Raw genomic sequence first — 27271 nt, 5'->3', positions numbered from 1 at the left:
CTTTTCCTTTATATCTTCAAGATGCAGGTTGCTAGTTTCGTTCAAGAATGATAATAATTATTTACTTTATTCAGCCTTCAAGACAGTCACAAAATCTAGTGCGAGTAAAATTTTTCTGGTTTGTGAAAAATCTTGAAGCAGCCAGGTGTGTAAACTGCATAGTGGCACTTGTTGCATCCCTTAGAGCTTTTGCTGTTATAACAAGATGGCATTAAGGGCGCTGTGTTAGAGCAAAAACCGGCCTCGGCATTGTTGGTGTGAGTGAAAAATCTATGAAAGATCTGTTACGTCATCCTTGCGACCTTGTTACGTCATCACAACCTGCCCACCAGTTTATGAGCAAACTGCCCACCGTGGCCGGTGGCAGTTAAAATAATGACTGCTTGAAAGAGGTTGTTCGGGGAGAGCAACCTGGTTCTCGCAGCCTCCACTGGTGGCTAAGAAGAACTTCTTGTTGGGCGAGTTGGTGCATACTGTTGTAGGTACGAATTGTGCACAAACGACACACACAGGAAAAAGCACGAGGGAGACTGAAAGAGCGCAAACTATCAACTGGTGTTTATTAGATTCAGTGCCGCTTTTATAGGCAGTGTGCACACGTGCCTACGAAGAGGGGAAGGAGAGGAAAAGAAGGCAAATCAACCCTGCGCGACAATCCATCAAAACCGCTCCAAAAAATTCTTTTCCGCGTTGTACAATGAAACGGAGGTGTCACTCACACAGTTATCACCTCTTGCCTTGATGTGGTATGCCTCTAGAAGTTCACGGGAAACTTTGTCATTACTCCTGCCCAGAATTCTGATATTATTTAGCAGTGGCTCACAACCCGTGCATGCAATGCAATGAGCAGGCAAATTTGCTCCTTCTCTATTCCTAATTGAACGCTGATGCTCCCCTGCGCGTTCATTCACGCAGCGTTCTGTCTGGCCCACATACACGCGACCACACTTGAGCGGGATGAGATACACAATGCCCGTGGCGCATTTTACAAATTGTGCCGCATGCTTTATCACGCATGCTCTTTGTCGAGCGCCTTCCGCGCCACTGGTGGCAGCACCTGCTGTCGCAGGGCAGTGGTGCATTGCGTTACTGCTGCGCCACTGTATGAGGAGTGGTGAGAGAACTCCCAGAGATGTGTCAATGTAAAGCGGAGAATGACCAATTCCACATGTATGAGCGTTAACCCATTAATGCTATTGCGTTCTGCCGCCACAGTAGCTAAGGGGTTAAGGCGCTCGGCTGCTGACTCGAAAGACACGTGTTCCATCCCGGCCTCGGCGGTCGAATTTCGGTGGAGGCGAAACTCGAGAGGCCCGTGTACAGTTCGATGTCAGTGCAAGTAAAGAACCCCCAGGAGGTCAAGATTTCCAGAGCCCTTCATTATGGTGTCCCTCATAGCCTGGGTCGCTTTGGGATATTAAACCCCCAAAAACCAGCTATCACATTCTACTCTTAAATACATAGGCTTAAGCATGCCCCTAGCTTTTTTTTCTTGGGCTTTGTGCACTAAACATCTACAGAATGCTTTCTGCTATGCCATCATTTGGAGATATTTGGCAATCAGAATGGAAATAGTGAAAGGCCTCTAGATGCATTTGGGATGGAGTCAAATGTAGTTTCTGGCGCTTTTGTATTGGGGCAACATAGCTACGTGAACAGTCTTTTGGTGAGACAAACTTATTATTTGGTGCAGCACATTCTTTTTCAGATGATTTTTGCTAGCTGATGTAAGCAACAAGATACATCATAGTGACTAATATTTCTTTTGCAAGGGTGCTGTCGCATGAAAACCAGCCTCGGCATTGTTGGCTCAGGTTTTTAAACAGGAGCTCAAGCTACATTTTAAGTGCCATGCTAAGAGTCCGAGTCCTAATCATCATCTTGCAGATAAAGTCGCACTTACCGCTTTTAGTATCACATATAAATTTCGGGTACTTGCAATCTGCATCCCTGTCACTGCCAAAAAGCAGCACGTCAATTTACGTGCCCCTATACTGTAATCTATTACTGTAATCTGGCATGAAAACTATACTATTAAAAACTTAGCAGCTAAGCGTGTGGTGCCATTTGCTGAAATGTAATTGCAGAAAACATTTTAAAGTGAAGATTGCGAATCGGCATCTTGAGAAACAGATGGATCAAGGGGACATAGTTATCTTGCCTTACAGTTGCTCTGACGGATCAGCGATAAGTTCCGCCGTCAACAACGTTAAATCCGCCTTGTGTAGTAGAAGCCCATTTGTGGCCCTTTTTTTTTCTCAAGGTGGGGTCAAAGACCCATTTCCCAAGCATTTCACCCTAAATAAGCTGAGCACCAGACCAGGGGAAAGCTTGTACCCATTGCATCACCGATGGGTACCCGGTGGCACTGGGGATCGAACTCCGCACCTCCCCGCCCTGCCCAAGCCCATTTCTTTTTCTTGATTTCAACTGGAATGTCATCAACCAGCCTTTGTTCACTCATCCACTATGCTTTTTTCCAATCTCTTAACTTTGCACCTATCATTTTGCTTTCTATAGCTCACTGATTTGCACTCAACTGAAGTTCAGCCCTTTAAGTGAACCTCCACATTTCGGCCCCTTAGGTGAGTACTGGTAAGATACAGCTGGCATATACTTTTCTCTTGAATACTGGTAAGCTGCTTTTAATCAACTGAGAGTGAAAATGCACTCCACTCAATTCTTATTCACCTAGTTATTTCATTCATATGGTGCAGCACTGGATTCACTGCTTGCTTTAGATAAGGGAATTCCCTTGAACATCAATAAACATCAATTTTGAGAAAAATGTCCAGACGTCTTTCTGTGGCCGTGCTGTAAATAAGGTCTCGGAGTAAAAGTTGTCTTGCTGTCATTTTTGTGCATAACGTGTCAAGGTCTAATCACCATTCATTACATATGTAGTAAAGCTCTAACAAAACTAGATTATCTACAGTGAACTCTAACCATTTCTCCAAAAGACACAAAGTTACTAATGTGTAAATCTCTAATCCTTCATTTTTTGATGATGCATCTCTAGTTCGAAAACCACTTAAGCAGTCAGATATTAACAAGTTGGAAATGCAGTCCAAAGAAATTCTGTGAGTTTATTTGTCGTTATGATCGTGACCTTTCATCCTTTTGTACACTTCTTTCATAGAACTTGTTTTCACTCTCTTCCCATTGCCACATTTAATCTTTGCAATTCTTACATTGCAGTACCAGTTCTTAGGCTACACTCTCAAATAGACATTACATATGCTTTGTGCCAGAATCAGCAGTGAGAAGTCTAAACTTTATACCATACTACACATGTACTAAATCATATAATATCGTGTAAGAGTTGCGCCCCATTTTGGACAGGGCAATTAGAAAAAAATATGGTTAGTATATGTTTTTTATTCGTGCATGGGCTACACCTTAATAATTCACATCAGAATTTTAAAACAAAGAAAGTGCAGCCCTTACACGAGTTTATATGGTGTGTTCCAATTCAATTTCTCGCTTCATCAAAGTCTGGAATTCATGCCAGGGCCCATTTGCAGGTGCTCGTCCGGATGTTTTGTACCCGCTATCCAAGACGCATAATCACCGAGCATCTATGCCTAGAGGCCAGTTGTAAAGTTTCTCATTTGTTTACCCTTTCCTTTCTCTGTTTGTATTTTTGGGTATAAAAGTGCTCAGGTGTGCACATCTGTTTTTTATACTCCGTTGTGTACGTTGCACTTTTTTTTTCAACCCAATCCTGCCATAGCACACAATGCGTTGCAGTATGTGGAAATAAATAAATGAAGAAATAAAAGCTTGGAGGACACCTAATTGTCATTAACTGTGACAATGGGATAGCATAAGAACCTTGTTTTGAGCTGCTATGCATAACCACACATGCCAGAGTGGAGATTTTCCTCTCCACTTCCCCTGTGGCAAAGCGTGGCACCATGTGGTGGGTCCAGGAACGTGAGGATCTTCTTATGCAATCGCGTAAAAAAAGCAATAAATTCAAGGAGCATACAGTGAGCGGCTACTTTGTATGACATGATTTCTTAACATAAAACCTGTGGAAGGTATGGGACACAAGAATGTGTATACAGGACTAGCACAGACTTTCAGTCTGATTCTTTTCCATGTCCCATTCCTTGTGTTAAATTTTTGTGTTTTAGAACCAAGTTTGATGGAGTGCATCTGCTGCTGTCTGGTATGAAAGATATCTTTGGTTTCCTTCACTAAGCCTACGCTTTAATTCAACTGTGATTATATTGCACTTAGTGGATACGATTGTTTTTTAGATCATGAGTCTTGCTGCCACTCTACACATTGTGTGGTGGCTTGAACTGGGCCCTTTCCTTGCAGACATGCCTAACTGCCACTACAATGAATTTAACAGCAGTTGACCAAGGTAGTGAGTTAAGCTTCTTCCAATTTGGAAGCCAGTGCAATGGAATCTCATTAATTTGGGCTCAATTATTCCACTACTTATTTATTTTACAGGTACTGCCAGCCTTATTATCAGGCCTTAGGATTATTCATCTGATTCCTTCAGCCATCTTTGTCCCTTGTAAAGTTGTGAAATAAAGTTCCTTTGCTTGACTGCCCATGAGGCTTTTGTCATGGACTTCTGGAGGGTAGGGTGAAGCCTTTGCTGTTGTAGAGATTGGTGGGTTAGTGGGTCGCACTACTGGCAGGTGATGGCATCTGTGTTTTGCCCTCACTTGTCAGTGGTGTGATTTTGCAAGATGGCACAACTAGTTTTATTGCTCTAGTAAAATGCAGTGAGAGTTACCCATTTGATAAACTAGTAGACATTCACTTCAGGAGGGAATATGTTTGGGCGTGTTGGTTCACCGTCACAAATGCCCATCATTGTCACAAACAAAAGTGGTTCAAACACCCATTTTCTGCAGAGGCAACACACTAACAACATAACCTTATAGTTGACAGAGTGCTCCACTCTGCCGTGACGCGCCAGGTTAGCCGCTCGGCTGACGCGCTGTCCACAGTTGGTGCACTCATGCGGCCTCTCCTCCAAGTGGACCAGCGGGTGAGTGGTAAGACTCTTCTGCCACGTGAAGCCCCTCTGGAAAACATGGCACACGATGGGCCGCTCTCAGGTATAGGTCCGCTTGTGTGTGGTAAAATTGTTTCTGCATGGGAAGGAATGAAAGGAGCAGAGAGGGCACACAGCAGCCTCGCCGATGGCACAAAGGAGAAAACAAGAATGCACACTCCATAAGTACCATCTGTAGCCACCCAGCTATCACTATTCATTACCCGGGAAGAGTACGGAAATAATTTCTTTCGCAAATGCCAGTACTCCACATCAGATGCACTTCCCTGTCGTAAAGTTGAAATATCTGTCTTGTCCCTAAGCCCATTTACTCCACATTAGAGGGTCAATAACTACATTATTGTTGGAGCATAGTACTCATGAAGTGGCATCCTTTAACATCACAAGCATAGCACAACTTTACTAAGCAGCGTTCAGGGCCCCTTTAAGTATCCTGGAGAAACCACCTTGCTGAGTTGTGCATCAAAGTAAACAATAACAGTGCTAAATGACTAAATTTTTCCTTACTTGTAATCACTGGTCTATAGGCAGTATCTACAGCAATGCCTACCTTCCGACTTCAGCAAGTGCATGCTCCGATGGCGCTGCTCCAAGAGGTGTCACGTGGAGGATTGGTCACCGCATGTCTTGCAGGAGATGGCCAACTGCAGGGCGGGCTCACTGCTTCTGTTCTAAGGGAAAACAACGCAGAAATGTGCTTGGCACAGCTTATTGGCAGCGCTTCCGGCACAGCCTCCATTCGAAATCATGAGACATGAGAAATACACATCGACTGCAGCGAAGCAATAGTTTTTAACTTTTAACTTCTGTGTTTCACTTGATACTGTCACTTGAATAAAATGTTAGGATGGCACATTCCTGGACCGTTTTCACAGGCGAGGAGGACAGCAGCTGCAGCACAGGGGAGGAAAGCCTTTGTCCTCTTGCTGGATTGTACATCGGACTAACGGCAACAAGTTCTGCATATGCTGTGCTGGGCTTGAAAACCAGTTGTTTTTTTGCATTTTCAGCGCATCTTTAAAATGACCACTCATCTATCTGCGATCTCTACTTCATATAATGCTACATTTTACAATTTAATCAAACACTCCAAATGCGGAAATTGTTAAAGCAATTCTGGAAAAGGTACACCTGTTCCAATATTTAAAGTCTTGAAATGGCGTGACATCATCAAAGCGGGAAAATATGAAATGTTAACCAGCAATATTTTGCACTAGTATCTACAAGTGCACCACTACAAAGAAATAGAACCTAACTCAAAAGAGAATTGCAATGCTTTCACATTGCTCACATGCAAGTTCCTTAAGTGTCCTCAGTAATTACTTTAGTTGCTCCATGAAACTGAAAATATGTCGAAGAGATCCAACTCACAGAAATATTTATGAGCACACATTAGAAATGCATACCTGAAAAGCATGTAGTAGTTTGGACCTTGTGCTATGCGCAGAAAATAGTCACTTCCTCACAGTTAGATATAGCTTTGAAGGTGAGACACCCCTGTGAGTAAAGCTGTGGTATAATAAGATGGCAACTGCACAAGTCAGCAAGTGCTACCATCACTAATCATTCAGATAAAAATCCTTTCTGCCTGACACGTGTAGCTGTTTTTTTCTTTTTCTGGATCATGGCTTGCAGCTGTAATGTTGACTTCAGTACGTGTATCACGCTGCCTTCATTCTCAAAGGTTAGACAGCCCTTTGGTAGTTAACTGTGTGCATCGCATCGTAATGTATCGTCAATGTATGCCATATGTTAAGGTACACAGCTGAAAAGTTAGTATTTTTACCCGTCACCAGAACATTTCTTATCTGACTAGAACAAAAAGTGCCACCAGTGAAATTAGAACTACAGAACAAAGAGTAGACAGAGGCAGGAGGGTGGTGGCAGTGGCGGCCAAGTTTTGTCCTTACGTTTTAAGAGGGTTAGCTCTTATCCATTACGTTTGGAGATTTTGTGGGGTCTGCTACCACCCTGAGATCATCGTGCCATCTGTGGCAGCAACTAGAAAACAGCACACCTCGCATTGACACTTGTAGCGCCGGCTACACTGCACACATTCGTTTCACTATATATACTCCGACAACAAGGCCATTCGGGGAGAGTTGTGTACCGAATTTGGTAGGCAAATAAACCCTACGGGTTGTGGTATAGAAATAAAACCACAATGAAATAAAAGGTAAACATGGTATACAAGCAATTGCTAATTGAAGCGTTACAATATTGCTCCACAAGCCGAATTTTAGGTCCACCTTGACCCCCCAAACGAAGCAAATTCCATTTGGGACGTAACCTGCGGGGGCGCAACTCCCCAACGGGTAGACGTGCATCGTAATTTTTCTGACAGGTGGCGCTAGGCATCAATCATTCCACTAGGTGGAAAAGTTGGTTTACTTTTCCAAATCGCTCAGGGTTTTCTTCACTGGCCCTGCCGGATGCGGAAAGACTTTCATTTTACGCACAGCCAATAAAGCTAACGTTCGTTACTTCAATGTCTTCCAGACGGTGGCGGCCTTCTGTGAGTAGGAATACACTTGACTATATTTTCACCCCCCCTCTTGTCCACAAATTTTTGTCTATCATTCCACACCACTTAAAAACACGCGAAAATAGAACACTCAAAAGAAAACTAGGTTCCAGTGGGATTGTAACCCAGGTCTCTTGACTAGACGGATGCCATAACCACTCGGCCACGGCTGCCATCAAAGTTTGTGTCTGGTATTTCTGTCTACTTAATAAGGAACTGGTGGCCCAGATGTTTTACAATTGGTCATTTGTCGTAATTCAAGAAGACAAGAAAAAAATTGATGCCGAAAGAAGAATGAGAGAACTCAACAAGGGTAGAAGGTCGCTACATAAAAATGCAAATAACATGAGAGAAGATGATGACGAAGCAGCAGGTATAACAAAGCCCCAATTCCGTAGATGGAGTTGGTTAAATACCTAGGCGTTACTTATGACCAAAGTTTGGACTGGCGACACCATATTAAGAATAATGTTATTAAAGGGAAACGTGCTCTGGGCCATTTGACACGAGTTAGCAATAAAAAGTTAGGCATGTGTCGCGACACGTCACTGTTGCTCTAAAAGCCTTATTTTGAGACAGATTCCGGAATTTGGTTGTCTTGTTCTCTGGTAGGGCAAACTACAAGCTGCAGCCATTAGCCTTATTGGAAAGGCGTGCCCTGCACCTATGCCTCGGGCTCCCAAAATCAGCTTCAAACGCTGCCCTTTATCTCGAAGCCCGTATCCTCAATCTCTATTCCCGCTTCCAACTTCTAACAGTGCGTACTTTCCTTAGGTCCTTTGATCTGGCCCCCGGCGTTAATATTCCCATTTTTTCTATCCTAATGCCACCTGTTTTTCTCTAATCATTGGCCACACTATCAGCTTCCACAAGTTAGGTTCACGCAGGCTCTGTTAGCCCCGCTTCAGGTTGGTCTGATCTCCTTGCAATGAGTTGCTGATACACAGGCTGACCCCGTCTTCTATTATGACCATATTTTCCCGTCCCATGCGAAACATATGGCTGCAATTATCCTAAATGGTCTTCTTTCTGAACACCTACAGAATTTTCCTCATCATACTGTTCTCTCCACTGATGTTTGCGGCAGCTATGAGGAGGCGGCAATTGGAATATATTCGCAGGATCTGGCTTGGAGCTATTCCGTTCATATCCCCGATTATACTACTATATTCTTCACAGAGTTTTTGACTTGTGGCTTGGCTCTTCTCAAAATTCCCAGGCATGTAGAACAGGTTCTTATTCTTGCAGACTGCCTTTCAGTTGTAGCCTCTCTCGAAAATTCTGGAAAATCTTTATTGAACCGTTCACTCAGGTTTTTTGTTCTCTGCACAGTGCCTAAGATCCGCTTTGTCTGGGTACCTTCTTGGGAATTCGGGCGTCTATTTTAACTAGGTGGCTGATTTATTGGCAAGGTCAGCTCTCAGCGCTCCTGTAATCTATACCATCCCTCAACCCATTTTGTTGAAAACTTCACGTTTCCAGCGGTTCCAACATATTTCACCTAGCTTGAGTGATCTGTTGCTTAATACGGCGGATTTTCACCACTTAAAGCACCTATGGAGTGTCCGGTGGTGTATATGAAGGCATTGTGAGGTGTCAATGATGCTTCTGCAATGCAGAATCCCTCACTTAAATTTGTACTTATGCAGATACAAGTTCGCTGCGACAAACCTTTGTGTCTCATGTGGGCAAGTTGAAACAATATATCATTTTCTCCTCTCTTGCCGGCGGTTCGCAGTTCAGAGAAAGCAGTATTTCGAAGTCCCCCTTTTGAGGTTAGGACTGCCTCTGTCTCTTCCAGTTCTTTTCTCGTTCGGTGCAAGCGCCAAGGGATTCCCGTGAAGCGGTGTTTCCGACTTCCGTCATGATTACATAAGTGCAACTGATCGGTTACCTTGTTAGCTGTATACAAAATTCTGTCGCATGTCAAAAAATGCTTGATTCTATTCCTGCTAATTCATATTTCCTTAATTTATTTGAATTTTTCAATTTTTATCTTGATTAAGTTTTCTACACCGCCGCCTCACATCTTTTTTTCCCCGTGCAGATTCTTTATTGGTATTCTCCACTGTACCTCGGCCAATCTCCCTGCGTGGGTATGTGCTATAATTACTGAGGTGAAGAAGAAGAAGAAGAAGAAGAGAAGAGCCTGGGCTGATGTGGAGTGAGTGAGATAGAATGACAAGAGGAGGGCGACACTTGTGCACGTCCTTTACAGGGTGTTCTTGCCCAGGGCTGAGACATATGGCTCGGAAAAGGCTTAGCCGACTTTGCATCAGTCCTGTTGCTTTTTGCCGCACCTGCAGCACCAGACCGCAAGCCCAGCTGTGATAGCGGCATTTACTTGGGCAGATCTTCTGCCACCAGTGTTTACACCACTGATTTGTACTCCTATGATGCACTCCAATGCTGTGACCATAGACTGCACCCACCGATCAGGCAGACCAGACTTATAAGCAAAGTGGCAATAGAACTCACTCTGTCCGTACTGTCTTGGAGGTGAGATATCAGGACTTTAACATCGTGTTTAAATTTATTGAAGAAGTGGCTGTTCATCTTTTTTAGAATGGGCACAGGGTCTTTCTTTGTTATGAACTCTCTTTGGCATTTGATCACATGTTTGTGGCCTTCCTCACATGTGCTTGTGGTATGCAACTTTGTTCTCTTGTGTGTGATAGTTTTTTCTGTTGCACGGTCTCATTCTGTGCCTTAAATATCTGTGCTTGTGCCAATGCTGCCATGCTCATACTTTTAATCCCTCTGGACATCCTCTCCTGGAACACGTCATACGACTTGAAAGATTTTTTCACATAAAAACAAACGATCCCTTTAAAATGCCAAGAACAGCAAAGGACTCTAAGTGGGCATGGACAAGATGTAAGCACTACAACACTATTTCTGTTGCATAAATGCTGAATACATTGAAGCAACAAAATGATAAAGACTTGTTTAGTGGCAATGCTAGCTAGACACACTTGACGAAACAAAAACACGCAGCAAACTCGCATTCCTGCAGTGGGTTAATTCAGGGGTAGCACGGATTAACCGGACCTTTTACAAACAAGTCATCTTCGTGATGAGGATAATGTCACAAGAAAGGGCGCCATACCTCTCTCACACTACTAAGCTGACACCTGAACTACGCTACAAGAGAAGAGAAGACAAAAACAGTGAGAGAAAGAAGCATAAGTCCATACCAAATACGGCTTGGAGTGTGTGCAAGTGGACCCAATCCACTTAGGCTTGGAGCCACAATGTTACCACATGCCATGAGCCAGCACACATCAGGCATCTTAGTGTGAGACTGGATCAGAACCTTTTGATGTCAACTGGTTGACTGCCCATGACCTAAAGAGAGGAAGGCAGAGCATAAAACCAGACTGAAAGGCAGAAGAAACCGGAGAGGAAAAGGTGCACCCATTTTCCCAGCTGCCAAGCATGCATGCTCATTAATATTATAAAACACGATATGATAGAAAATACAATAGAATACAGTAAAAAATGGATTAGAAACATACAGTACGGTGGGAAGTGGTGAAATTGGAGCTTGAATGAAGTGAAGCCAGCAGCAAAAAAGTTAGAACAGAATTTAAATAGTAAGAACTGCACACAGAATAGAGCATGGAAACAAAAACACTTTGGACAACAAAAGATGCCCAGATATTTCCTGCCTTCTAAAAGTTGGAGGTACACTTAGGCTAAGCCTTTAAGGGCACGATGAAACTGCAGCTCCTCTTGCCGATGCAGATACGGATATTGTTTCCTCTTTCATAGTCACGATCATTATGTGAAAGACCACAGGAAATGCATATAAAGCATCACTTTAATCAAGCCGCACGAACGAAGTGGTAGCGTGTCTGACTCGAAACCCCTGTGTCGCCTGGTGTGGCTGGCGCCATATATCGGAGCCTCTTGTAACAGCCACTTTTCTGAGCAATCCAGATTTTTCCGTCATGCCAACGCCAACACTGACTTTTCGGAAGCAGAGGGCCCGTATGCTTTCGCGTAGTAACATATTTCAGAGAACAATCTTGAATAAATCGCACAGATTCAGAACCACTAAGGGCATAAAAGATTGCTTTTTCATTTGTTCGTAGCATTCAAGCACTTTCACTCAACTTTTACTGTGCTTCTGTTGCACAGCATATTCACTGCGTTGTAGCCATTGACTCACAACACGGTGTATAGAAAAGCACTAGAATACCCTTCTACGAGGGTTGTTTGATAAGTGTGGTAAAACGGAATTAAAGATAGAAACTTTGCTGAAAACAATATTATATTTTCAACATAGTCCCCTTCCAGTTCCATATACTTCTTCCAGCGCTGCTCCAATTTCTTCATTCCCTCAGAAAAAAAGGATGGTGGAGGCCCTTGAAGAGTCATTCACCACTGAGATAACCTCTTCATGTCAAGAAAATTTTTTTCCACCCAGCCAATTTTTTAGGTTTGGAAAAAAGAAAAAAAAATACCCGCTGCGGTGGCTCAGTGGTTAGGGTGCTCGACTACTGATCCGGAGTTCCCGGGTTCGAACCCGACCGCGGCGGCTGCGTTTTTATGGAGGAAAAACGCTAAGGCGCCCATGTGCTGTGCGATGTCAGTGCACGTTAAAGATCCCCAGGTGGTCGAAATTATCCACTATGGGACCTCGTTCTTCCTTTCTTCTTTCACTCCCTCCTTTATCCCTTCCCGTTCAGGTGTCCAACGATATATGAGACAGATACTGCACCATTTCCTTTCCCCCAAAAACCAATTATTGTTATTAAAAAGAAAAAAGTCGCATAGGGCCAAATCCGGAGAATAGGGTGAATGAGGCACAACCTCAAAGCCTAACTTGTGCAATTTGGCCATCGCAACAAGCGATCTGTGGGGTGGAGCATTGTGTTGGTGAAAGAGGACTTTTTTCCACGCTAACCCAGGTTGTTTAGCGCGCAATTCTTTTTTCAGTTGCTCTAAGAGTGTCGCATAGTATGGTCCTTTTATCGTTTTGCTGTTTTGTAAGTAGTCTACAAAGATTATTCCATGTAAATCCCAAAAGACAGTCGCCATCACCTTTCCGGCTGAACAAACAGTTTTTGCCTTTTTTGGCGCACCTTCATCAGGCCCGGTCCATTGCTTTGACTGCTATTTAGATTCTGAAGTGTAATGATGCACCCATGTCTTGTCAGAAGTTAAGAATTGATGCTAAATGTCCTGAGGATTGCGATAAAGCATCGATAAACACTCCTTCAAGATGTCTGTCCTCGTGTGCCATTGGTGGATCGTGAACAGTTGCGACATCCAACGAGCACAGACCATCTCCAATTTTCATCAAGAATAGTGTGAACTCTCTCTGTTGAGATGTCTACAATTTTAGCTATCTCATGCATCTTAAATCGGTGGTCTTCCATGAAGATTCCATGAATTTTCGATACAATTTCTGGTATAGTGAACTTCACTGGACGCCCAGGATGTGCTTCATCTTGCGTCGAAGTTTGGCCATGTTTGAATTTATTTATCCGGTAGTAAATAGTTTTCAGTGATGGTGTAGAGTGTCCATGAACTTCGCTCAGCTTATTTATCACTGCTCGAAATTCTAAATTTTTCATTTTCGCAGAAATCACCACACAGCCCGGCGCCAATGACTGTCGGAAGCTTACAAATTGTCGGTAGAAGCATAAACACGTTTTCACATCATATGAAGTGTGCTTCTTGCACCACCTAGAAGAAAACACAATTGTAGTGCCATCTCTTTTATTTTTACCACACATATCAAATGACCCTCATATAGTAATTCCTGAAGGTGCGAGCCCTAATTGAAATCGAAGACTGTCATGTAGTAACATGACAGATGCTAGCACAAGCATTCACAGTACTTCATCAATGAGGCATAATGTAGAAATTTTAGTTTTATCCACACCTGCTTAAAAACGCAGAGCAAGGACACAGTTGACGGATACACCGCAATACCAACTGCATAGCGGTAAATTTGCCTGTTTTTCTTTGTTTCGTCCTACTCATGCTTTATAACAACATAGAAATATAATTCAGAGTGCATTCAATGTTTACGGGTTGATAGTGGTTTAACGTCCCAAAGAGACTCAGGCTATGAGGGACACCGTAGTGAAGGGTTTCGAAACTTTCGACCACCTGGGGCTTTTTAACATGCACTCAGATCGCACAGTACACAGTCCAGGGGACTCCTTTAAGGTGAAGTAGCTCGAATGAAACAAGGGAGTAATTTTTCACTACCATTTATCTGAGCATTATTCTGCAAAGGAAACCTGCACAACCTTCCAAGAATCCTCACTGTCCTGGCCAGGGGTGTGACTCAGAATTATTCCTCAGTGTGACCAACTGGTAAGGCTGCCTGGCCCCTAATCACATCTGTCGCCTAGCAAGGCTTCTGCATGAAATTTGAACAAATATCCGCATCGCACTGTGACACTTTAATGTCAACGATCCTTAGGCTGTCTTCGTTGTTGAGAGCCTGTGGTTTGCAAGAAAGTATAGTAACACCTTGCTGGAAAAACAGAAAGCTCGGCTAGTTCTTGCCAGCACTCACCACAGAGACCAAATCCAAGAGACCATTGGAATGGCTTCAAAATATATTGAGGAAAGCACCTATGGAAAGGAAAACAATAAAATTAAATGACAGGAAAACCACATGGTAGGTTGGGGAACAAACACAAATTGATATCAGGGTTGAATCAAGAGAGGGAAAGAGATATGGGTAGGTCATGCAGTGAGGTGAGGAGACAACTGATGGTTGCTTTGGGTAACAAAGTAGATTCCAAGGGAAGGCAAATGCTGCAGCAGGACACGGAGTCTGCTGGGCGAATGGGATTAAGAATTTGGTCGGGTACTACGACAGCTGCCTGTGCAGCTTGTACAAGACGAGATGAATTAGGAGATTAGTGGGAGAGGCCTTCGCCCTGCACCGGATGCAGTTGGGCTGATGACAACTCCGTACAGGACATTGGAGTGAGTTCCTCCTGCTGACATCTTGCCTTTTTTTGTCCGAGCATGCTTCAAAGATATGTGTGTGCTTTGGCTTGGTTGACTTTCTAAGCTGCCTTGCGAGTCTAACTTTCTGGGCCATATTTTACACTTTTAGTTTTTCCTCTAAAAGCAGTCAGTAATGTAGAACTCAGTAGTAAATGTTTATTTTGTGACACTAAGATTATGAATATATACATCTCAATTCTTTACACTACGGGAATGGAATTTAGTACACACACTACTGAGAAATTTATAACACCACATTTTAAATGTACATGGACAGAAAAGGCTGCAAATGAGTGCCTTTCAGTCAGTGCCAAAGGCAATATTCATTTTCCCAGAGAACTGCAGCTTCCCACATAGGGCAATTACACAATACTATTTTGCAATAAAATATTGTGAAAAACAGTTGCAGTCTATAATCTTCCACTTACTACAAAAAGGCAAGTACAGTCACGAGCAAAAAAGATTAGCACAATGGCATCACTGGAGTGGCGAAAACTGCACTGTGTAGCTGGTATGGAACCATACTTTGCGAACACACCTGGCACTTTTGTTATCAGCGTTTTAACCACAGCGCGAAGTGTTGCTGCCTGCCACTCCTGCGGCATAATACTAGTGCTAATTTTTTTTACTCGCGGCTGTATGTGCCTAATTTTCATATGAAGTTGGTAATTCAGGCCTTCACTGAATAGAGCTAAATGTGAAAATTTGCACCTCCCACCGGTTTTATTAACTCTGCGAAAACAGGCACGGGATGTATACTTGTACCACTATTCACAAAATAAACTAAAAAAACTGGCACTACTAATTTTTCTATTTTGGTTTTGACTGTTAGCAAAGCCACAAAGGTGCACTGTCAACGCTGAGGAGGGGAGACTGCAAGACAGCAACCATACTGCGTGTTGCTGTTTGGCCAAATGTATGCTTTACTTTGCAGCGCAGTTATTAAAGTACAGCAAGCATGCAACAAGTATAGATACAGGTGGCTGTCAGAAACAATGCTGCCATATTTGCAAGTATATGAAATGCATTTTTCCCCTGAATCATCTGTCTCAGAAGGCATCTCGCACTATATTTGTAACCAAGCTATGAACATAACACAAATAATTCATTTTTTTATCTCCCATTCTTTTTGATAATCAAAACGAGCTTTCCCACCAAGCTGATGAGTTGTGAGAAAAAGCGAACTTCTCCACGCTGGTCATTGAAACGAAGTGCGCAGCAAGCACTGACTACAAACAAGGAACGAAGGTGTCACGGGCCATTCTAAATACTAAACGTTTCCCTGGCTGAGCTTGTTGTGGTCACTGTATGTTTAGCAATGAGGGACACTGGGCTCCATTTCGGCGGCTATGCGCCGTCTATTACGCTTGGCAGTCTGGCATCTCCATTTGGCAAGCCGTTCCTCTCTCTGTTTGGGCATCTACGCTGCTCTCTCAACTTTCTTACGCTCATTCTCTTTTTCTTGAGCAGCCAAGTGCCAGCGACAACCTCAGGATCGAAAAAGTTAATTTTCTCTCATCTACACCTCCGTTTAGCAGCGGCTGGACTTTCCTTTTGTGCATTCATATAAAACATTGTGATACACCCGGCCATTACATCTCCGCCTTTGCACGCGATGTTGTGCATGTGACGCGCGGTTCGGGGATAGAGCAGTGAGGTGGCGACGAAGCGTGCAGGGCATCTGTGGGGTCTCTGGTAACCATGGTATCGGCCCATGTGCACGACTGCTCATCTACGTGACGTCACCCACGGCTACAACGATAGAGCGGGCGCGCGGCCGCAGCGACGACGAAGCACATGCTACACCTGCTGCTCCTCTCCGGTTGCCATGGTAACAGCTGTAAACCCTAGATCACAGCGAAATGCTCGACTGGTAGCCCAGTGTAGCTTTCGCTACAAAAAATGGTCAGTTTGCGTAGTTAAGCCAAATGCAAATTAGGTGCACTAGCAGTTCGGTCTTCCCTTATATAGATTTCAGTGTTAAAGGGGCTCTGTAACAAACACCTTCCAAGGAAAGCACATCAACTCTCTTAATCACTGCATTGTGTTGTCATGAAACCCTGAGCCAAATAATACACTTCTACACGCAGCAGAGGACCTACAATCACGCGCGAAAGTTAACGAGCCCTTCCCAGCGACTTTTTCGTGCTCGCACCCTCCTCCGTTGCTCGCATCTACGTATACATGTTGAGAGGTGGCTACTGGTTAGATTCTTTCAGACATCAGGCAGCTACCAAGGCCGCGGCTAATTAGCCGCATAGCTGCGGCAAGCCAGGAAGCTCTCGCCCGGAGGTGGGGCCAGAGAGGGAGTGCCAACCTTCCAGCGTGCAAAAAGTAACGAGAGGAGAGGGAAAAGAGCGAGGACACTGAAATTCAAATTTTGACTGCAGATAACTCAGCTTCTACAAAGCACATAAGAAAATTTCTTGCTGGACAATATTTGTGAAGAGGTGTGCTTTAACATACCAGCCATATTGCATTAGATCCCTTTTCAGAGCCCTATTAAGATCCAGTGTTCACGGATGACAGCTGTTCGGAAAGCGATAATGGGTTAATCTCCATATAAGCGGAATTGGTCATTTCTACATTCATAGATCCCCGGGAGTCTTCCTGCCACTCCCACAGCAGGAGCGGACTATGGTCTACTGTGATCGAATGTGTGCATAGATGGTGTCTTCTGGAGTGGACTATATTGTACTGTGAGTGAATGTGTGCATGGAAGGTGGCACTGCAATGAACTATGTTCTACTGTGATTTAATATGTGCATAGATGGTGACTTCTGGAGTGGACTATGTTCTGCTGTGAGTGAATGTGTGCATAGATGGTGACTGCGGGAGTGGAATATGTGCTATTATAAGTGACTGTGTGCATAGTGGGGTAGATGCGACAGGTTTTAGGTCATTATTAGCATATAAGTGACACTACGGTGGAGCAATTGCCGGCAGAATAAGCAAGGCTAATCCCACCTGTGGCATACAACAACTCAGCTCAACTCAAGCAATGTCCCACTGCCCTTCTATGGCAAGTGCTGCTTTCGGTGGGACTTGGGTTGCGACCCAGGTTGCTTAACAAGAAAACAGACAGACAAACTTACAACAGCTAAAAGCGGCAAATGGCCACTATAAGTGCCAGCGCACTAAAACAAGAGAAGGCAACGAAAAGGCGAATGGGGACAGAACTGTTCAGAACATGAAGTAGCAAGGCCAGAAGCAGTGGCATGGTGGCTGCTGAAGCGTGAAAGGTCGCACAGTAAATGTGCGGAAGGCACCCTGCGGAACATAGCAGGTTCTTTGTTCTCAATTTGTGAAATTTAAAATTTTCCGCCACAGAAAGTTAAGAGCCTTGTATCAGTCTCTTAAATGAAATGTGATTCATGCTAGCCATAAACTGAAGCCCAATGGGATGTTCACAGCAGCCAAGCTGAAGAAGTTTTCAAGACAGTTTAGACACAGCTCAGGATGTGAAAAGTCAAATAAAATATTGGCAGAGTACTTCTCATAGCACAAGAACAGCCTTCACGGAGACATGCCAGCCACTGAATGCACGATGCTGTCAAAGCTCTAGCATTCGAATGGTGTGACTGCCTCTTCCAAGAGCTCCACAAAAACAGGGCTGATGGCTGACAGCACAGTACATCTGTGCAGTTGTGTTTCTGCCAGTGAGACAGTCAAACAGCTGGCCAATTCCATCAATGAACCCTGCTGTAGATTTGGCAGTCACAGGCAGATTCCCTCAGAACAATCATTTCTGTCAGTGCTTCACTGTCCCGCATTTCTCCTCAAAGAAATAGTGTGGATGATTCAAACCTATTTTTTTTCTTGGTAAAACCAACTGTTTGATGCTTTCTTGCTACATTGGATGTTTGATGGGGAGCAAGGAACATTTGTTGTCGAGAAAATTGTAGTATTTAAAAATTCGGTGTCTTTTTTCCTAGCGAGCTTATTCTATACTACGACGTTACCATTACAAAACAACTACGTGGTCACCATTTGGAAGTGAATGGCAGAATGGCAGTGTGGCCTAGTGCCAGAGATCCATGTTGAAATGTACGAATATGTCACCGTAGTCTGCTTGTGAGATCAGCTGCTGGCAGCAATGCCTCTAATTCATTGTTAGGCCTTTTCTATCTTGTAACAGCTCCATTTGCAGAGAAAGTGGCCTTTCTATTATTAGAACACTGCCATCTATTCATACAAATCAGCATCAGTTTGCTCTTAGTATCCCTTAAAGAGAATTTCGGTTTTGCGAACTTGACAGCCCTTTCCGGTACTTGCGTGCATCCATCCTCCACTGAAATATCCTACACTAGCAGCCACCAAAGTGTGAATCTCATTTTTAACCGGGCTGGAAAAGAACAGAATCTGGAAAAAAAACAATTGAGTTGAGTTGAGTTTAATGGTGCATAAGCGACTAAGGCTATCATGCGCCAAGCTCTAGGTATAAGAAATTGTTTTCTGTATGATTTTACAAAGGTATAAAAAATATGGGGGTGTAGAATGCCTAAAAGGTAATACCCTTCTGCCCAGTATTGAGAGCAAAACAAGATATTAAAGGTTTCAAAGGAGGCTGGATACCCTCATCAGCCGTCCTTGGCTGGGTAAGGACTGGAGGCCCCCAACCAATCAAGATAAAAACCTCAGCCCTTTTCTCAGAATGCAAAAGTGGCTGAGGTGCATCAGGCAAAGTACTGGGTCATGTTTTACATATCTTTAAGAACACCAGCTTCTGTCAAAAATCTAAAAACACAGGACATGTCCACAATTGCATTTTCACCTAAAATCAGTGATGGATGAAAAGGGATGCGTTGGATATAAAACGGAGAGAAGCACTTGTTCCGTAGCTTTTCTAGTTTAGAACATGAAATTAAAATGTGACTGACTGTAAGTTCGTCTCCACATGTACAAACTGGTTTGTCTTCTTTTGTTAGCAGGAAGTTGTGAGTAATGTGTGTGGCCTATACGGAGGCGACAGATAATGACTTCGTTGAAACGTTTCTGATGCACACATGACTTCCATTCACCGAGCACTGGTTTTATTAAGTGTAGCTTGTTATTTAATTCTCTGTCCTAAGAGGACTGCCAAATTTTCTTTGCCTTACATTGTAGTAATTTCATGCAATCTTTATAGGGCACATTTGCATTCTTTATTAGCTTGCCACAAGCTTGAGCAGCACACAAATCTGCTCTTTCATTGCCCTTTATGCCGACATGACTTGGTACCCAACAGAGTCTAATGTTTTGTCCTTTTGCTATGGCTGTTGTAATGTTGTGTATAAGGTCCCCAAGCAGCGGAGTTATTGCATTTCTGGAATGAATGGCTGTAAGCACACTTAGCGAGTCTGAGTAAATAATATTGTTGGTGAGGTTCTCATTTACTATTTTTTCTACGGCTACACAGATAGCATAAAAAAACAATTCACAGAAAGCTTGTGCTGCTTGGTTACAATACAGGAAACCAAAGTGGAATCTGTGCACTAATAAGCATGCCATTTCTGCTCTCTTTCATTTGAATTTTACTCAAGGCAATTCAATCCCTTGATAAACACCTATGTTCACATAGTGCACAGTCTCAGCTAATTAAGGTATATATAAACAGTACCCTTCATTTTCATGTAAGCCCAGTTACCTGATTCCTGGACCCCCTCCAGGCGCATGAGCAGATATTTCAAAATCAGACTGAGCCCATATACTACCTAAAAAATGCACATTCAGGAAAGCGCAGTTTGCCAGTGCACACAGCTGAAGGCACCACGTGTCAACTAGCAAAGTCTGGTCTTCTACTTCCTCCAGACCTGTGCCCACAGTTGTGTTCATTCTTTTAAAGATTTAATGACACAATTATAAAGAAATGAAACATAAAAACTATAACTGCTACACTGTGAGGCTAATGTACTGCCATTAAAAAAATGATGGGCAATTTAGCATGGTTAAGCCAAATGCAATAGGTGTTCTAGAATTTCGGTTTTCACTTTGGTTTCAGTTCGAGGCTCGATTCTTGAAAGCCATGACGCGATAGCCTTAATGGGGCAGTGTCCATAAACTTTCCAATGACTTTGATGAATTTAAGAAGAAATTATCAACACATTACTGCTTACCATAGCTTTTGTTTCATTTCCTTTTTCCTCGTAATCATGCACATTCTTATATATTTTTCTCCAGTTTTGCTACGTTAATATTTGTACTAACGGTGGTGTTTTGCAATTTGCATCACTTTTCTTTGTGTGATTTAGCATTTCTTGGTATTTGTATCATATTTGAACTTCATGCTCTGGGTTTTGAATTAAGTATTTGTTCTGGTATTTAAAAAAATTTTTTTACTGTATGCGTTGTCTCCGTTTGTAACAAATTTATTTAAATGTGTGAGCCACTCCCCTAAATATAATGTCCTGTAAGCCATGAGGGGATCTGAAATAAATAAATAAATAAAGTGGAATTGGTCATTGCCTACTTTACATTCACAGATCCCTAGGAGTCCTCATACCACTCCTGGTGCACTGCCGCAGCGCTTAAGCTATGCGCAACTGCCCTATGATGGCAGCTGCTGCCGCTGGCAAGGGCGTAGTGGGCAAGCGCGACTGTTGCTTCTTCCGAAAATTACCGGGTGTATATGCAGAAGGAAGGTGGAGAGCGGCGATGGGTTGGGGAGTGTGGACTGCTGCATCTTCGTCTGTGCAGGCTGCGTCCACCCATACGACGCTAGCTTCCGAACCGTATATTTGTGTAGAGCTTTTGCATGGGCTATTCAGTGGACCGAGTGATAGGTGGCGTGGGTGTTCCGAGGGGGAGTTTTACTAGGAGCTGCGTGTGTATGGGGCGGCAGACCGGTATGCGAACTTGGAGGGTGCCAAGTATGGAGCGACCTGTGAAAGACTGAGCTAGGCGAGTGTATTGTGTTTGTCTGTGGGCCCCAATAAGTTCGCGTGTGGTGTTGTGAGCTCGTACAGACCACACAACACCTGTGAGAAATTTAGAAATTCACCAGTAGACTGAGTTTCGATACATTTCTCCGAGTTCACAATAAGTGGCACCCATTGCCAGTACCACAAATTCGCAACAAACCAGTGATATGCAAACCTTAATAAAAAAACATGCATCCCATGGCACGCAATCATCAAGGGCCCATCCTGTGCCAATAATTTTCTGTGACAAATGCTCGGCTGTCCTTCCGCAACAGTTCTCACAAAATGAGCCACAAGGAGTCATTGAAATCTGGCCAGCTGTCATACAATGCCACTCTTTCTTCCTTCCCATTGCTTCCTCAAAGATTTTTCACTACAAAGCCCTGACTAGTGGGAACACATTGAGATCAAAATCTGCATTTAGTGTGTCGAGAATTTGATATACTGGCCATAAAAAGGTTAAATATCTTTTGAATGCTTACTGCACATGGCAGGGTCGAATCTGTGGATCAGTTGAAAATGTTCATTTCTGAAGCAAGAGGCCAGAATATGCAGACCTTCAGGCCGTTGTATTGGCATCAGTATGTCAAGCATTAGAAACACTAATGAGGACCTGTTTCGGGCTGCTGAATGTTTCAAATGCCCACTCTTAATTCCTACTTATTTATCAGATGGGCAACTCTGAAGGCATTTAACGGTGTAGTGCCATAGCACAGAATAATGGCATTGGCTAGTGAGAGCAAAGGAGAGATGCCTCTTCCCACCGCCAGAATTAACCGGAAATGTGAATCAAGTCAGTCCAAATTAACGAGATTGCACTGTACCACCTTCCGAATCAAAAAGGTCAACTTACTGCCTTGGTCAGTCATTGTAGAAGTAGTTGGAGCAGCAGTCAGACATGCCTGCAAGAAAACAGCTCAGTTCAAGCAACTACACAAAAATGCAGAGCAGCAGCAAGATTTATAAGCTAGGATACAAATCATTCCCACTGAGTAGAACATGGTCATTGCTAAAAAAAAGTGCAGTTTTGGCAAAGAAATCAAATCAAAGGAATTTTTTATGGCACAGTGTAGCAGATGCACTTCATCGGACTTCATTTTAAAATAAAAACTGCGCAAGTAATGAGACATAGAAGGAATGCAGACAGGACAAATGCAAGCTTTCAACTGTGTCTAGCATTTGAAAGTCATTGTTTGTCCTGTCTGCTCCTTTCCTATGCTCCAGAGTCCATACCTTGTGTAATTTTTGTGTTTCCAAATCATGTTGTATAAACTAGACCCACATAGTACGCTCCTTGAATTAATCACACTAGTTACACAAAAACTATTCTCATTAATGTTAAATACTGTCAGCATACAGTAAGCACTTACTGTAACATTTACCATAGTAAATTTAATTTTGTCCATGGTACATTTTTGTCCATGGTACATGGACATTTTTGTCCATGGTACATGGACTGTAACATTTACCATAGTAAATTTAATTTTGTCCATGGTACATTTTTGTCCATGGTACATGGACATTTTATCTGTGGTACATCACTTCCTAGTGATGTACCACAGATAAAATGAAAGTTCAATACAACATTTGCAACTATGCTTGCACAAATCCACGCAGCCCAAAAACATTTGTTGTGTTATGTAGGGTTTTATGGCAACTAAGGCCGTCATGTGCCAAGATCAAGGTATAGAAGAAATTTCCTGGATAATTTTATAGAATTACCCAAGAAATTTGTGATACCATCTTAAGTCAGAGACATCGGCCTCACATTCAATACTATTTAGCTCAATTTGAACATGCAAACTCGCTTTTATGCAGGATACCAAGAATATCCATATTGAAGTGAGAGCTACACTATTCCAAATTGTGTTAGTCCTGCCTGGTCACAGCAGTTTTTTTTGAGCAAGTAAGCAAGTATTAAGGTCATTAAATTTTCTCAACAGCATTTACACAAAGGCTTTCACTGCTTCTGCTTTGCTGGGCAAGACTATCAGAAGTATTTCAGTTTTATTTTCCAGTGATAATGTGTTTGGCTAAATTCTCTTATTTCTGCCCAGTTTCAGTCAGCCTGAACATATTAACTGCGATCTTCATGTTTTTAAAACGAGTTATTGGTAATTGTTTCCAGCAACCTACGATGCACTGTGCCCTCACAGATGGAATAACGGAAGCAAATAGGCGAAAGTATGAGTGGATTTTGCATGAAGGTACGCATAGCAGAGGACGGCAGAACTGAGTTAGGTGGTCACAGGATATTAAGAAGGCTACAGCTCGCACACAACTATACCAACCAGTGATCAGCGAGAAAGGCCTTTGCCCTCCAGTGAATGTGGTTGGGTTGCTGCCGATGATAACTGCCGAAACATGCACCTCTCCAAAAAGAGTTAGTTATATGCGGCAAAAGCAACTGAGGCTATGATATGCCAAACACAAGGTTACAGCTTTGTTAAAGGTGATGCTTTTTATACTGAGAGTTTGTTTATAACATTGTCCTATCTGAGAAACTTAAAAATACCTGAAAAATCAACCCGTACTCGATCAACTAAAAGCAACATGGGGTGTAATGAGATGTAATCATTGTAGAATGTTCTAAAATATTTCTTCCTTTGTTGTTCAAGTTTTGTACGCGAAATTAAAATTGCGGTTTACTGTGAGTTCGTCGCCACACATTTTGCAGAGAGCTTTCTCTTGTTTTGTCAGCAAGAAGCTGTGTGTAAGGTGTGTGTGTGTCCAATGTGTAGCAGACATAAAACAACTTCAGTAAAACGCTCTTGATGTCTACGTGATTGCCATTCTCCTAGAAGGGGCTTTATAGAATGCAGTTTGTTGTTTGGCTGTTCTTCCCATACAAGCTGTCATTTATTTTTAAGTTTACTGTGATAATAATAATTATTGTTTTTTTGTGATAGGAAATGGCGCAGTATCTGTCTCGTGTATCTTTGGACACCTGAACCGTGCTGTAAGGGAAAGGATAATCTTTAACGTGCACTGACATCGCACAGCACACGGGCGCCTTAGCATTTTGCCTCCATAAAAATGCAGCCACCGTAGTCGGGTTCGAACCTGGGAACTCTGGATCAGTAGCCAAGCACGCTAACCACTGAGCCACCGCAACGGTTAAGATTTTACTGTGCAGTATTTTCAAAAAACCCCTGTGTGGTACATTCCCGTCTTTTATTTGACCAATTCGAGCTTGTGCTGTGCATGTATCTGCTGATTCCAACATTGCTAGCGACCCAACAGAGTATAATGTTATGTTTTTGTTTTATTTTAACTATGCATTAATTATGTATGATGTTTCCTATTATGGGTTCAGCAGCATTTCTAGAGTGTAGTGCTTTGAGCATACTCAGGGAATCAGTGTACATAATGCTATCTTTTGTGCTTTCTTTTAGTATTTGTTCTACGGCTACAAGGATGGCATGACACTCGGCAGTAGAAACAGATGCGTACTGTGGCAGTTGTATCATTTCTTCATTTTTTTCCTTGAATTGCTGCACTTCTAACATGACTGTTTTTTAGCCATCAGTATAACATTCAGTGTAGGTGTCACATTTTTCTTCTAGTATGTGTTCATGCGACATTTACTTTTTCAGTGCGTCAGTGTGAAGTCGCATACTGAAGAGAGGCTGTACTACGGTGGCAAATATTTATATCTTTGTGCAATATTCGGTGGGGCATCTAGTACTGCTAACTCTTCGCATTTATCTTCAAAGCACATTATTAGTGGCCTGATAAAATGTGATTTATTGTTGGATAATCTTATAGATGAACACTTAGTAGCATAGGGATGGCAGAGATATTTAGAAAGAGATGGGTTTTTGATTTGATTTGATTTATTTGTTTCCTTCTGATGCAGAAAGAGGAGCAAGAGCAAAAGGCGAAATGCCTGACGATGGCTCTTGCCCCGCATATAGTTTGGCACAAACGTTAAAAACAGCTTTAAAAAAAGTTTCACACCAAAATCTTCTGGGAGAAATAAGAAGGGGAAAAAAAGGCAAATAAATCATTTAACGAAAAAATAACAGTATACAATAAACAATAATTCGTACATGCCGACACAAAATACTTGGTACAAAGATTGCAAATATAACAAAATTCTGAACCTGGTTGTTGCAAGCTTTGGAACAACAAAATTGCAACATCATAATAACAAAACAACAGCAAGATACAAAATGTTAATGCACTCCTAAAAAAATAGCAATTAAGGACAGAAACATGACAGATTATGTGAGTTCTAAGTTATTTTCCAGCAGCAGAGCTCTAAGCGTGTTTTTGGAGACGTTAGCACTCAGATCTGTTAATTCTTGTATTTTATTTAGAAGGTTAGCTGTTTGGTATTCAATATGTTGACGTCCATAATTCGTTCTTATTTTTGGCGGCCGTAAAGTTTTCTTACGGAGTGTGTATGCTGGAGCTGCATTGGATTTTGTACACTGTAAAGCTTCGCTTTTTTTATGTACTGATACAATTTGAAATAATAAATTTGATTGGCCTTTAGCATTTTGTATTTCAGGAAAAGCGGCCTTGTCCGCAGTAGTTCCAATGGGCCGTGATATTGCCCAAATATTCTTAACACTGTTTTTTGCAGGCTAATTAATCTTTTGTAACTGTGACTTGTAGTGGTACCCCAGACTAAAGCACAGTAGGAAAGCTTGGAGTAAAAGAGTGAGTAATAAAGTACAGTTCGTAACCAGTGAGGGATGAGTGGACAAATCTTAAAGAGGCAGCCAATTGTTTTACTTAGGTCAGCTATGAGGCTGTTAACACGAGAATTCCACGATAAGCTTTCTTCAAACCATACGCCTAAAAATTTTTGGGCCTTGACTTGAGCTATTTCTTTGCCATCAAACAAAATTTCTATGGGAGATTTCCTGGGCTTGTTTAGCGGTGCAAACAATATGTATTTCGTTTTCTCAATGTTCAAGCATAATTTATTTGTGTTTAACCAAGTAGACAGGTGGAACAAATAGTTATTGACAGCATGTTCAATATCCGGGAGTGAATGGCTAGAGAAAAATACGTTTGTGTCATCTGCATACATGATTAGTTTCGGGGTATTAGGAATAGAGCATAAATCATTTACGTATGTTATGAACAGCAAAGGCCCGAGAATAGATCCCTGTGGAATGCCTTTAACAGGCAGAACTGGAGATGAATATTTATTAAAACTGACATATTGATAGCGGTTTGACAGATAGCTTTTTATTAATTCTAGTGGTATTCCGCGGATCCCGTACGTATTCACTTTAACTAGGAGGACATCATGACACACAGAATCAAATGCTTTACACAGATCTAAAAATAGTCCAAGCGTATATTGTCTGTTCAAAATTTGTTATTATCTCATTTTTTATGTTAAGCAGGGCTGATTCTGTAGATTTGTTTTTTGAAATCTGTACTGCATATTACTGATTACATGATATTTATCGAAAAGTATTGTATCCTGACATTGATAGCATGTTTAAAAAGCTTGGACAGGATCGGCAGAACTGAAATTGGTCGGTAGTTAGTCAAAGCATAGCTGTTCCCGCCGTGCTATCTTTAAGCGGTCTGGAAACACACTGATCTCGAACATACAATTCATGATATGGAGGAATAGATGTTAAATCAGCGACATATTTTATCAGTCCACATGAAATGTCATCATTGCCAGCAGCTGTATTGTTCTTTAACGTATTAATTACTCGTTTCACTTCGGAAGGTGTCACGGGAGTTAACATGATCAAATTTGCAAAGTCAGCACAACTAGTAGCAGAGTTTTTTTGTTTTGTGCTAAGGTCGGTACATTCAGAGCAAGAAACAAAGTAATTATTCATG

At 42.4% G+C, this 27271-nt stretch overlaps 1 protein-coding gene across 1 annotated transcript in view; it reads right to left on the bottom strand.

The window, feature by feature from the left end:
• Positions 1-524: 524 nt before the first annotated feature.
• The window catches only part of LOC144104248 (uncharacterized), a 44927-nt gene continuing 18180 nt past the window's right edge, over positions 525-27271 (bottom strand). The window contains exons 5-9 of the mRNA XM_077637144.1: positions 22305-22353; positions 14110-14168; positions 10766-10916; positions 5595-5715; positions 525-5120 (exon numbers count right to left, since the gene is read on the bottom strand). Coding sequence (XP_077493270.1) covers positions 14146-14168; positions 22305-22353 — 72 coding nt within the window. The 3' untranslated portion in view covers positions 525-5120; positions 5595-5715; positions 10766-10916; positions 14110-14145. The remainder of the gene's footprint in view (positions 5121-5594; positions 5716-10765; positions 10917-14109; positions 14169-22304; positions 22354-27271) is intronic.

Source organism: Amblyomma americanum, chromosome 9, assembly GCF_052857255.1.
Source record: "Amblyomma americanum isolate KBUSLIRL-KWMA chromosome 9, ASM5285725v1, whole genome shotgun sequence".
In the NCBI taxonomy this organism is placed as follows: Eukaryota; Metazoa; Arthropoda; class Arachnida; order Ixodida; family Ixodidae; genus Amblyomma; species Amblyomma americanum.
Note: the sequence above shows the minus strand (reverse complement) of the source record. Positions and strands in the feature narration are given on the sequence as shown.